Below are 13,379 nucleotides of genomic sequence, written 5' to 3' on the forward strand. Positions count from 1 at the left end.
GATCTTGAACATTGTGCTATAGACACACGTTGTGTGTTGATCTTGAATACTGAACTATAAAAATAAAAAAATATTTACAAATACTGTTATAACTCAATCAGTGTCAAAGCAGGTACGAGAGAGATAAAGTAACGATATGTCTGTTTTAGTATTTTGTACGTGTTACTTTCCCCCGTATCTGAGAACCTCCATATTGCCAACAAGACACGAAAATTGACTGAGCCATGGCATTTGGACTCTATTCCCTTATAGAAGCTGTGATACTTTGCTTGAATGCAGTCTGCATCTTACACGAAGAACGTTTTTTAGCTAAAAGTAAGCGGTAAAGTTTCGCACAAATTCAGTGCAAGACATCGTCGCCGTCGAATCATTCACTTTCAGTTTCAAATATAAATGGGGTGTTATATTTAGGAATTACCATATTTGGATGTGCGTGATGTCAGGAATTTATGTTTGTGCGAAAATTATAGAAGTTACGTCTGTCAGCAAAACTTGGTCTCAAGTGTTGTCTGCAACTTCTCCCTAATGACTTGCAGGATTGTAATGAAACGTATTGGAATATTAAATTACCATATTGGGATGTGCATATAGTCAGGAATTTATGTTTAAAGTAAACTTTTAGTTACATGTGTATTCCTTATGTGTTGTCAACAACAAAAAACAAAAAATAGTCCTGATTGCAGTTTTGAAGACTGTGTTTTAGAAATGTCAGCAAAATTGTGTGTCAAAAGTGTTATAAGTGTGTCCAATATAAATCCCGTGTCCATATTGTTCTACAATTACACAGGGTTCAACAAGCTAGGGGATAATAATCCTGTTATGGTCAGTGTCTAGTTTTGAATCGGATCTGATATGGCAATATATTTTGATACTTTTCGATAAAGAGTGGAGTCATTTAATAGGGTAAACTTTTACTTTACTTTTGCCTGTTACTCCTATGGGGGCATAGCCCACCAACAAGTCTTCTCCAGCCATCTCTGTCCTGGGCTGCTCTTTCTCTTTCTGTCCAGTTCTTCCTCATCTCTTTCAAATCTGCCTCTTTTCCAGGTGTTTTTGGGTCTACCCCTTCTTCGTTTTCCTTGGGGATTCCAGGTCAGGACTTGCCTTGTTATACTGGTTGGTGGTTTCCACAGTGTGTGACCTATCCATCTCCAGTGTCTCTGCATGAGTTCTTGGTCTGCAGGTAGCTGATTTGTCATCTCCCACAGGTCTGAGTTGCTGATAGTTTCTGGCCAGTGTATATGGAGGATACGTCTTAGACAGGTGTCTGTATCTTCTCCAATGTTCTAACTGTTAATCACCATGTTTCTGCCCCATACTACAAAACCGCTTTGACATTACTGTTGAAGAGCTTGATCTTTGTCCTCTGCCTGATATCTTTTGTCTTCCAGATGTTTCATAGTTGATAAAGGCTGCCCTTGCTTTGCCTATTCTTACTTTTACATCCGCATCTGTACCACCATTGTCATTGACTATGCTACCAAGGTAGGTAAAGACTTTACATCTTCTGTTGGCTCTCCGTTTATTCTGATGGCGTCTTCACTTGTTATGTTTGTTTGGAGGAGCTTGGTTTTCTTTCAGTTGATGTTTAATCCAACCTTTGATGAAATGTCTGCTACTTTGTTGGTTTTGGTATGCCTCTGATGTTGTGAGTGGGAAAGTAATGCTAGGTGGTCGGCAAAGTCAAGATCTTCTAATTTCTTTCAGAGTGTCCACTGGATACCAGTTTGTGTTTGATCAGTGGCTGTTTTCATGATCCAGTTGATGGTAAGTATAAAAAGGATTAGTGATAGTAAGCATCCTTATCTGACTCCGGTTTTGACTTCAAAGGCTTCTGTTAGTTGTCCATTGTGGATGACTGTACAGTTTAAGTTGTCAGAGGATTTTCTAATGATGTCCACGATCTTCACTGGAACACCATAATATCTTAGCAGCTTCCAGATGGTATCCCTATTATGCTGTCAAAGGCTTTGGCATAATTTATAAAGTTGACATAGAGAGAAGAGTTCCATTCATTTGACTGCTCTAAGATGATTCGCAGTGTTGCGATCTGGTCCGTACATGATCTATTTTTTCGGAATCCAGCATGTTCATCTCTTAGCTCGTCAACTTCATCCCTCATTCTATTAAGTAAAACTCTGTTGAAAACCTTTCTGGGAACTGATAGTAGCATGATTCTCCTGTAGTTGTTACAGTCACTTAGGTCTCCTTTCTTGGGTAGCTTGATGAGTTAACATTCTTTCCATTCATCAGGTATATCTTCCTCCTTCCAGATCTGTTCAAAGAGAGGGTGGAACATATCTACTGTTGTTTCTATATCAACGTTTAATGCCTCTGCTGGTATGGCATCAGGACCTGAAGCTTTATTATCTTTCATCTGCTTGATGGCTCGTCTGATTCCTTCACGGCTTGGTGAATTGCAGTTTATTTCAATGTCTTCAACATCCGGTTGTATGTCTGGTGGATTTTCTGGTGATGGTCGGTTTAGTTTTGCTTCAAAATGTTCCATCCACCTGTGATGTTGATTTTCTTTGCCAATCATTAGGTTTCCTGATTTGTCATTTACTGGTGGTTCTGGTTTATTGTTTTCGCTGATACAGTTTCTTGGTGATGTCATATAGTTGTTTCATGTTTCCATTTCTGTATAAGGTGTGGCACATGAAGAAAAAATACACAGACATTTTATTGCATAATCCAAGTATTTATACATGTACCTCATAACCTCAAGAAATTACTGTCAAAGTGTTTGAATAGTTTGCCTTTTTAAGATATTGATAGGTCAAATTTAGTTGAAATACACTGTGGAAAAATGGTGGGAAAATTTTACCAAACTTTTTCCTTATATAAGCAGTCAGAAAATATCTACATCATCAATGCTTCAGGATAAATTTAAATAGCTGTTCAGTTGTTTTCTAGATGTGTTGAATGTATTTGAGGCAAAAAAGACCAAATTGAGAAATATGATGTGCCATCCATTGCCCGATTCTTACACAGAATGGTACTTAAGTTCTTGTTCTGCTATTGTTTGCAGCTGCCTTTTTCTTCTTTCGGTCTTTGATCTTTTCTATTGATTCTGTTGATATCCAGTCTTTATGGTGGTATTTCCTAGGCCCGAGGACTTCTTGGCCTGTTGTTACTAATGCTTCCTTTGCTATCTGCCAGTTGTTATCTTTTGTCCGATCATTGTCTAACTGTTCTGACAGAACCTGATACTTGTTCTTAGAATCTCTCAAACTAGTGGTATTAAAGGGTGATCTTTTTGTGGTGGTTTCTGTCTTGTGTCTTTTCAGCTTTAGTTGTAGTTTAGTTACTAGTTGGTGGTTGTCTGATCCTACGTCTGCCCCTCTTTTTACCCTAACATCTAGCATAGACCTTCTGAATTTCCTGTTGATGCATACATGATCGATCTGATTTTCTGTTATGTGGTCTGGTGATACCCAGGTTGCTTTGTGGATATGCTTGTTGTGGAATATTGAGCCTCCAATTACAATTTTGTTTAATGCACAAAAATCTGCTAACTTATCGCCATTTTCATTCATGTTTCCTAGTCTATTTTTTCCTATCACCTCTTCATATCCGGTGTTATCGGCTTCAATCTTGGCGTTGAGATCACCCATCAAGATGTTGATATCCCTTTCTTTGATATTGTCCATCAATGTTTGGAGTCTTTCATAAAACTGTATATTATCTTTTTCTTCACTGTCATTTGTTGGGGCATAGCACTGTATGATGTTCATGTTGATCCTTTTCTCTTTCGTTTTGAAAACTGCCTTTATTATCCATGGTCCATGCAGTTCCCATCCTATCAGAGCTCTCTGCGCTTCTTTTGCCAGCAAAAAGGCCACATCTTGTGTATGTGGGCTGTTCTCCTCTTCACGACCAGAGTAAAGTAACATCTCCCTTGTATTTAAACGTTTGTCCTGATTGTATCCATCTCGTTTTACATATTCCAAGCAGGGTTCGATTGTTAGCATGCATCTCTGCTGCTACATGGGAACACTTTCCTGCTTCATTCATGGTTCATACATTCCATGTTCCCAAGTTGGTTGCTCTGGTTGTAGTAAGAATAATCAGCTTTTTAGGTCTCACAGGTCTTCTGTAGGAAGGTCTCCTACTTCCAGGAGCTGAGTTTACTGGTAAATTTCTTGTCTGTGTTTCTGTAGCTGCTTTTTTTTTTTACAGGGTGGGGTAGCTGTCCCCATGCCCAACCCTCCTCATTTCTCATCCGGACTTGGGACCGGCAATGGTAGAGTTATTTAAAAGGGTAAAACTGTTGGTTTTATTTAGTAATCTATTGAATTGCATTGAACAAATAATGAAGACCAAAAACTTAATTCTTCTGTTGCAAATACTGCAGTATCTTTGACAAGCCAAGGTGTCCAAAAAGCAGAAATGAATTACTCAATTTGTCATTGCAGCAATGAGATGGAATCTTAATGTCTTGAATAGATACAAATGTACATTATCAAATAAATCAACATCATCGTAACATGTAGGGAAATATAACGAGACTAGCTATGATGTATACATGTATGTCAAAGAGACAATAAGCCCAACATTATGAAAATGTTAGCCCTAGGCCACCCATTGGTCTTCAATGAAATACAAGGAAATCTTCATACGATAGGACAGGCTGTAGCTAACATGTTTTGTTCTTTTACAATTAAGTGCTTATAGGTTTTTTTTGTAGAACAAAAGGCATCCTAGTCCATGTACCTACCGCAACATGTACTTGTGCAATAATAATAAATACATTTGCATGTCTATCCTGATTAATTCATTCACATGGGGTCAGTGTTTCCCCATTCTCGTTTTTTTTTTTTTATGACTGTTCCTGTGGAAAGTTTACCAATCAGAATGTTTTTAATATTGAAGAAAAAAATAAACGACTTGAATGTTGAAAAATCAGTATGAGGCATTGAATTTAAATAATAGGGCTTGTTAGTCTTGTTATATGATCATGTAAATTCATGAGAATCGGTCTAAAACTCCCATTCAAAAGCATAAGAAATGGTTGTTTATTAGAAAATTATGACAACTATTCATCATATTGATGTACCTAGAAGTACAACAAGATTTACAATTCCTGCATGTATTAAACACCTTTCAACAAAATTTCAACTTTTATTTTCTTATCAGCTACAGTGTAATGTTCTAGGCAAAACTTTTATACAATCATCATTTCCATAGGTCTATGTTTACATTTTAAAACTGTAGCTTCTTTATCTGCCAATTTAAAAATACATTGTACCTACAATACACAGTACATTGAAGTTACATTCATTATAGTTCAGTCTGACTTATTTTGTTATGGAAAGCATTCAGCTGTTATTGGAGTGAACTTATGGAACAATATATGTAATGACTGGATTTCCGATCATTCACCATAACCCACATCCAAATTTGTGAGTTGGGACACACCAAACCAACAGAATAGCCCTTAATTCTCTCTGTCTTACTTCATGAAATGGGTGGCAAGTGTGTGAAATACACACACAGTAGCATGGAATATCTTTTGAAATGTAAAAAAAAATGATTCCAGGGTCAGAGTAAATTTTGACTGAATGCTGATGAACATCATTGAAGATAATTTTTTCTTGTGTATGTACATGAATAGATAGACTTTTTTTCTATATTTCAGTTGGATGGGGTACTGACCAAAGAGGGTTTGGTGAAGATCCAGGCATGAAAACACAAATTATGAATTTAATCAGATCAATAAGAACTGTTATGAGAAGTAAGTTGCCTAATGAAATTATTTGTAGCAAATAGTGCTCTTCTCTACAATTGGGAGAGAAAAAAATGTATGTGAAATGGTGATTTTTCACAAATTCTGTCCCCTTCAAATTTTCTTGCCTTCAGTGCTCGTCTTTAGCCACTAGCCCGAAGCCTGGGGCTAGTAAATATTAATTTGGCCTAGTGAAATGATATGCACATTTCTTGTTTCGGGCTAGTTGAATCATATACAGTCCTCTGTTATTCTGGCTAGTTGTTGAGAATTTTGAAGGAAAGGACTGTGCCTTGCTTTTAATTCTATTTATAGCCTCAAACCTGAAATCTACTCCTGAACATGACCTTTTTAGGCATATTGAATATTGATTGAAAACTGTATTTTAAAGAACTATACTTGGTGGTTATTTGAAAAATACTAATGCAAGGGGGACAATCCATACTGCTTAATGATCATGTAATACTATGAGTTTTAGGATTTAAAAAAAAAAATAGGCTCAAATGAAGATCAACATTTTCTCAATTAAAGCCTGGTTTCCAAACATAACAAATACTTTCAGAAATTAAAGTTTTCTACTTGTTAAAGAAACAACTTTCCTGTATCCAAAACAGAACTTTCCCAGTTGATGGCAAAGGGAAATACTACAATACTTATTATAATTCCAATGAATTTACAATATACTGGTTCAGTGTACATGTACTTACAAATGTACCAGTACAATGTATGTAATATTGATTATACATGTAGTAAAAACTGATGGTGGAAGTATAATATTTTTTTCTCAATATTTTTCAGTTCCATTGATCGGTATCAATATTGTAGTGATAGGACTGAAGCTACTACTTGGATAACACTTTGGAACAATATAAATCATACCATAGCAAATTTGTGGAAGGGGAGCAAATTTTACAGAATGAATGGAGTAGAGAAAAATAGGAAAGTGTCTTTAACATGTGCAATATACAGTTTACTGTATTAATATATTTATTTTTATTGTGTGTGAAGGAAAGTAGGGGAACAGGCATATACATGTACTTTGTACATCTTGATGTACATTATATTTGTTGTATACAGAATAATCAGGAAGATAAGTTAGTCTACTCTTGTATAGTATGATACTGTAAACCTTTTACATGTAAATCACTTTTTGTGGTAAGACCTGTAATGCAAAAATTAAATTTGGAATATTATGCAAAAGAACATTGTAATAAGAGTTGAGGAAAAATCATGAATTAAAAACTGTGTTAAATACATGTAGATTGATTTTAGAAATTGCGATGAAAAGACGGCGCCATTGTTTTCTAATTCACAATATTTAACCGCTCCTTTCCTGTCTCTGCTACAAATTTTATGTGTTCCATTTTTAAATGTGTACTTCATTCTTAATACATGAACAATCGCTTTCTATAATTGCTTCTTCAAGTTTCTTTCAATCTCACAATACTTGACAAGTTACATATCAAGAACAAAAAGATGTAGCATGTGATTGAACAAAGTGATCACCATCCTGCCCAAAAAAATAAAAATAGTAAGAACGAGGCAGGAATTTGAGAAATGCTATGGATGCTTCATATTGAGATGCATGTACAAGGTATAGCACAATTAAATCATGCACTGTATGTAGATTTTGTACAAGTCTTTGTGAGAATCAGGTAAAATCTTAAACATATTTATAAATGACAGATGCAATGGTTTAGTTATAATTACATGCATACTATAAATATTGAATCAATGACCATCATTTTGCTTTTATCTAAAATTTGTCTGCAGAAATTTTCAAAAGAATGCGGGAAAACTTGATTTTTTGCTTCATTTACACCAAATTTTACATTTGTAGTTCATTTCAGGGACATCATAACTCATTTGATTTTCAAAAGATCTGGGAAACCTGACCTCTATATATAGGGTATGTAAGTCTCGTTCTAGGTCGGGTAAGGTGAAACAAACATTATTTTATTATTTTAACTATGGCCTGATCCGTAAGTTTCATTTTAAATCCTCTTGTTTCTGTAGTCCATAACTGTCAAGATGACTCAACTGTACTTAAGCATATTTCATGGTTATGAATTGTCTAATATGGGCATTGAGTGGATCTTGTAATGCAGATTTGAAAAAAAAAAAAATGTTATGCAAGTTGTATTTTGTGTGTGCCTTCTTTGCATGTGAGAGACTAAAATTATACATACAATTTATAGAAATTCATAATTAATTGTACTGTCATTAATTAACTTTGCAATTTTTGAATTGGAAGAAATTTCTGTAATTGAATTCATTTTACTACAACCTGTCTACAATAAGGGTGGATGTTCAACACATTTCACTTGATGTAGAAATTTTATGAATATGACATACCTGACCAATCTAATGAAATGACCTTTACCAAAAAAATATACACAGATGTCACATGTTCAAAGTTATTCATATGATTGCTTAAAATAAATCTTCTTTACATCATTTATGGCTAAGTTCATATATTAAGCTCTTAAATATTAAAGTCAACGCTAGATGTGGATTGGTTGTATATTAGAATTTGTAGAACAATGTCAACATATATGGTAGGTTAAAATTCAACTTTTTTCTGATTTTGAGCAAAAATATGAATTTAATTATGAATGAAAGAAGAGTGTTGAAAAAGAAATTTATTTTCATTTTGATGTGCCAAAGATTTTAATCTTCTTTTTAATCTTAATAGCATTGTCAAGTTATATCTATCGATGCTTCTGGTATTCTGGTATCTTTTTTACATGAAATTTAAATATTTATTTGAAAATATATTATCAGACTTTAACTTTTTTTAATTTGCCTATAGATTAGTATTGTTTGAAAGAAATGTGACAAACAGAATTTTTATTGAATTTTTGTCAGAAACATTTTGAAAATATCACACTTCTGCTTCTGTAAATTACAGGACTAAGCACATTTAAATTGTATTTTATATACTGTAACAATAAAAAAAGAATAAGATTTTAGTATTCAGATTTTCTTTTATAAAGAAAAATACCTACTTGTAAGTGAATTGTTGAATATTTTGTGTGCCATTGTGAAAAACTTAAACAAACAAACAAAACACAAATATATTTACATACAAAACCAAAATCAGCATGCCAAAAATCAATAGCTCAATCCGGATCCCATCCCCAATACACACTCATTTATTCACCGTTTTCTCTCATGAAATAGTAAATACCAATCCATAAAAAAAAATGGGAGAGGTGATACCGCACGTACAAACGATACTTTTTTCAATGTATATACGCCATATTTTTACGTAGCTATAGTCCTTTCTGCTTACAGATCTTTATTTCAAAGATCAACAAATCATGCATGTCAAAAACTACAACCAATTTCATGTACGATCTATATAGTGCAACAACCGAATGAAAAACTAAGATTTTATTATTTATATTTTATTATGTATACAATTTTGCAGGATGTAGACCTTCTTTGTATTTGATATTAATGATGCTGGTGAGAGGTTACTTCTTGAAACACGTGCATGTTGCATATCGAGATTTGCAATATTTTGTGACTTGTACTTTCTAAGTACTACGAATCAATGCGCTAGACTGCTTCTCAGTGCTTAGTATAGCTGAAAATATATACAAATCAAACGATTCTTTAATTAAGCTAAGACAGGATTCATTTAGAAGAGACCGGAATATGTGGTTAAAAGAAGAAACTTTTTTCTATTTACGTTATTATGGCTTAGTGAAATTAAACAAAACGCAGTACACAAAATGCAATTTGACACTGAAGATTTCTATAGTAGATTAATTTGTTCTTCCTATCTTTCAAACTTGGTCAACCGCTTGGATGCTTTTCTTTATTTCGGAATATTGTTATTTTTACACATAATTAAATGTTGTTAAACCTTTTTTACAACTGCCAAAATACATGTCAGGTTGTTCCAGATGTCACCGTATAAAAACTATTGTGAAATTAACGACATGTGCCTTTATTTTTTTCTCGAATTTCTTCTTTGTTCTATTATTTTTTCTCGAAATTTATACGATCAAATGCGTATTTAACTAAGTAACTTTTTTACAAAGGTGTGCAAGATAATTGCTAAAGCCGTTGTAGGCGAATTTTTATTTTGGTGTCTTAGTGGCTACATGTACATTGATGATTGGAGACTGGTGCATGGTTTGTCTCGGTCTGTTTAATGCAAATTCAGCTGCAGTGGTTTGTAGACGATCGTGTGTTTACGCACTGGACGGCGAAAATTTTTGGGAGTTAGTAAAACTGCTGCAAACTTATCAACAAATCGCACTGAATTGAATTAAAAGTGTTTTAGCCTCTCGTGTTGGTGATCATGTGTGTATTCTGTTCACATAATTCAGCACTGTCTTTTATTTGAGTCATGTCACACTGAGCAATACTGGTATCTTGTTTGCTGTAATTTGTGTGTGTTTGTGTGTGTCCCATTATGCGACTGAATAAACTGCATTTTAAACTTTATTAATTGTTAACTGAAACATTTATCAAACATAACATAACAAGATATACTCTACATCCACTATCAATTATAATATCTTACAAAAACGTGTGCAGATTGCTATTCACTACCTGTTAAACTACATGTGAAATATATTACACTCGTAAATACGGAGGCAAGAATCGTTTGGCTAAGCTGTGGGCTAGATACCCATTTTATCACAATCGAAATTTTAAACGATTTTTTCTATATTTAGTTCTTGTTTTACACCATTTCATATATTCTCACAACGTTCCTGTTAGTGTAACCCACATCTGAAAGAAAGAATCGGTCTCCACAAATGTGTATTGCGGCCGGATGTTCTAGTCCGTCTGTTGCATCAAGAAGTACGCGGGCATCCGATCCATCAGACGACATCTTCATCACATTGGAGGAGTTTTGTCCGCAGATATAAATATTGTCTTGGCTATCAATACTTACACCTCGTGCCCAACGAATACTGTCGTTCTCAATCGACAAACGGACATTTAAGTCGGAGTATAGAACTACAGCACGTTTTTCGCCAATTCCTACAGTCTTTTGCGAAACAACTATTTCGGCCGTACGTTGATTTATCGCAAGATGGAACGGCCTGTTTTCGAACATAGCCTTTCCGCTGCTCCTTCTGTGGACAGTATCCAAAACGTGGCCATCTACCTCAATGACGCTCATTGAAGGAACTGGTTTATCAAGAGGAAATAAGAGGACAAGGTTTCCTCGAATTTCATCGACACCGTAGCAGACCTTTCCCACGAAGACGGTGTTCTGTAGCAGAAGGCTATCGTCTGTCATACTAAGAAGTGCAATTTCGCGATTGTTTGGCAGCGTACAAGCAAGAGTATTCATATCAACTTGGCAAATGTCAAACGGTTCAGATGTAAGGAGTACCTTTGAAACAAAAATTCCAGTGTCCTTAAACATTTTGACAGTTTTGTTATGAAAATCGCACAAGATAACTTTTCCATCGGGCAGATAAATTCCTCCAGTAATGACACAATCATTAGTGTCAGATGGTAACCGGATATGGAAATCACGAATGAGAACGGCGCGTTTGTCCATCATAGGTTTCATCTCTACCACCGGCTTTGGAGCTTCGGATCTGCCATGACTAACTTTGACCTCTCCTAGTTCCATAACAGTGGCCGGTATGTCTCTTGCTTTAGGATTGAATTTGAATTTTATATCAATGCTTTCTAGCTTTGCAGAGTTTTCCATCGCTTTTTGTTTAAACTCCAAATAGTTTTCTCTCGCCTTAGCAACCGTTGCAACAAACTGAGCATTGCTACCATAGCTTGCAGTTGCTTGAATCATTTTTCTAGAATGTTCGATGGCGGATTGTGTAACCTTCGAATCTTGGATACGGGATTGAATTTTATCTTTCTCTTCTTTGTGAATCTTTGTCAAACGCTGGCTGAAGTTTTCCTCAAGTTTGTCTAAATGACCCGTAATTGATCCTCGAAAAGTTTTCATCTTTTTCTTTATATCATCTTTCTTGTTGTTAAGATTTTGGTGTTGTTTAATGTTTTCGTTTACGATTTCTTCAAGAGAGCCCAAACATTCATTAAATTGTTCTACCAGTTTTTCTACCTCTCTCGTGTTCTTCAATTCTTTTGCGTAAAACTCAGTGGTCAATACCTGGACGCATCTCCGATGCTCTAAAGCAACACAAACTGAGCAAACGAGATTGTTATGGTCCAAGCAAAAGAGTTCCATATTTTGGTTATGCCGAGCACACCGGAGTTCGTCATCGGTCAAAATTGAAGGCTGGCGAAGAGCCTGATCAACCGGCATTGTCTCGTGATCAAGAAACAGTGCATTGTGATAGTTAATACAGGTCTTGCAGAGACAAATTTTGCAGTGTTTACACCAAACATCAGCTCTGACGCTCTCCTTGTTTTGTTTCTTGCATGGTTCGCATGTCTTCTCTTTGTTCTCGAATGACATTATTTCCATGACGTTCATGATAAACCCATTCGTTGGGAGTTGTTCCGCCCACATTGCCGGTGCAGCGGTTGAATCGATCGGAATTGCTATGGCGCGGCATTGTGGACAAGGGAAGGAGTTGGGTCTCGGGTTGTCGTTATCCTGGGTATACCTTTCGATGTAGGTTGCCAAACATTTCTGGCAGAATGTGTGTAAACAAGGCAGACTTTTAGGACTCGTGAATCGATCATCGCATATCGGACACTTCACGACCGCTTCATCCAACGAAGATTTCCCGCTCTTTCCACGACTTCTGTCCGTTTTGCTCATTATTGACGTGTATCAGTAGCAACTTGAACAGTTAAAGACAATTTGGATCACATTCTGTCTATCAACTTAGGATAGTCACAAAATATCCCCACTCTTGAAAAAATACGTTCTTCCCCTTATCGTGTATCGGTTTGTATCACTTGTACTGCCATGGTGCCGAGGCTTATAAAATAAAATGTTATACGAATCGAAACATTTAACGGAATACCAATCTTCCGCAAACTGATTAACAAAGGAGAATATTTCTAAAATAAAAGGTGAAACGACTTCTACAAATCGACAAAGCATTTTGTGAGACATTTGATACGCTCACTTGTGTTACTTATGGACAACTGTTAAAGTATTCGGTACAAAGTAACTTGCGATTTCTGTATCCTATTCATTTATTTGTTAAATATTTCTGATGAAAATTTTTTTATTGAAATGCCTTAATTTTTAGAAAATTCGGAATGTTATCCATGCACACATACATATTTTCTCAAGAAAATTTGTATTTGTCAAAGGTCGGGAAAGTCTAATGAAACCGGTTGTGAGAGTATATATATAGATAGTAAGTTTTATTTGAGCTTTTCTCAACCAATTCTCACCGTCTGTTAAATTGTCTTATTATATATACCTTTTGTTGAAAAAAGTTTCATCTCTGCTGGTATAATCCCATCGGTTCTGAAGCGAAGTACATATATTCATTTACTCTACTTGTAATATATTTTTAAAATGTTAAAATGACATAGCCTAAGGCCCTTAAAACACTTTTCATTCCATTTTACTTATAAAAATATATTGGACTTTGCCTATTCTGTGTAAAACTGCATTGTAATTTTATTTACATGATTGTTGCACATAGTATCAGTATGCTTATTCCAATAAAGCAAGTTCAGATGGACAATAAGCATTTATAAGAGAAATATTTAATATATTAAG

The 13,379-nt window shown here is 35.1% G+C and overlaps 2 protein-coding genes across 2 annotated transcripts; one reads left to right on the plus strand and one right to left on the minus strand.

Annotated features, from left to right (window-relative positions):
• The first annotated feature begins 155 nt into the window (after positions 1-155).
• LOC148621137 (immediate early response 3-interacting protein 1-like) lies at positions 156-8,185 on the plus strand. Its single transcript, XM_088575213.1, has 3 exons — positions 156-315; positions 5,642-5,737; positions 6,527-8,185. The coding sequence occupies exons 1-3, from the start codon at positions 225-227 to the stop codon at positions 6,580-6,582; spliced, it is 243 nt and encodes an 80-aa protein (XP_088431339.1). The 5' UTR covers positions 156-224; the 3' UTR covers positions 6,583-8,185.
• A 1,983-nt stretch (positions 8,186-10,168) lies between these two features.
• Positions 10,169-12,637, minus strand: LOC148621138 (uncharacterized). Its single transcript, XM_088575209.1, has one exon. The coding sequence runs from the start codon at positions 12,456-12,458 to the stop codon at positions 10,431-10,433; it is 2,028 nt and encodes a 675-aa protein (XP_088431335.1). The 5' UTR covers positions 12,459-12,637; the 3' UTR covers positions 10,169-10,430.
• Between the last annotated feature and the right edge of the window lie 742 nt (positions 12,638-13,379).

The sequence above is a fragment of the Perna viridis genome, chromosome 3 (assembly GCF_037379345.1).
Source record: "Perna viridis isolate PV_CMFRI_1.1 ecotype Kerala chromosome 3, ASM3737934v1, whole genome shotgun sequence".
Lineage (NCBI taxonomy): Eukaryota > Metazoa > Mollusca > Bivalvia > Mytilida > Mytilidae > Perna > Perna viridis.

What these genes read in the sequence shown, in the direction of transcription:
- LOC148621137 (XM_088575213.1), top strand. Translation starts at nt 225, where the DNA reads ATGGCATTTGGACTCTATTCCCTTATAGAAGCTGTGATACTTTGCTTG. An exon ending in AGAACGTTTTTTAGCTAAAA is followed by an intron (nt 316 to 5,641) that starts GTAAGCGGTAAA and finishes TCTATATTTCAG; the next exon opens with TTGGATGGGGTACTGACCAA. An exon ending in AATAAGAACTGTTATGAGAA is followed by an intron (nt 5,738 to 6,526) that starts GTAAGTTGCCTA and finishes AATATTTTTCAG; the next exon opens with TTCCATTGATCGGTATCAAT.
- LOC148621138 (XM_088575209.1), bottom strand. Translation starts at nt 12,458, where the DNA reads ATGAGCAAAACGGACAGAAGTCGTGGAAAGAGCGGGAAATCTTCGTTG.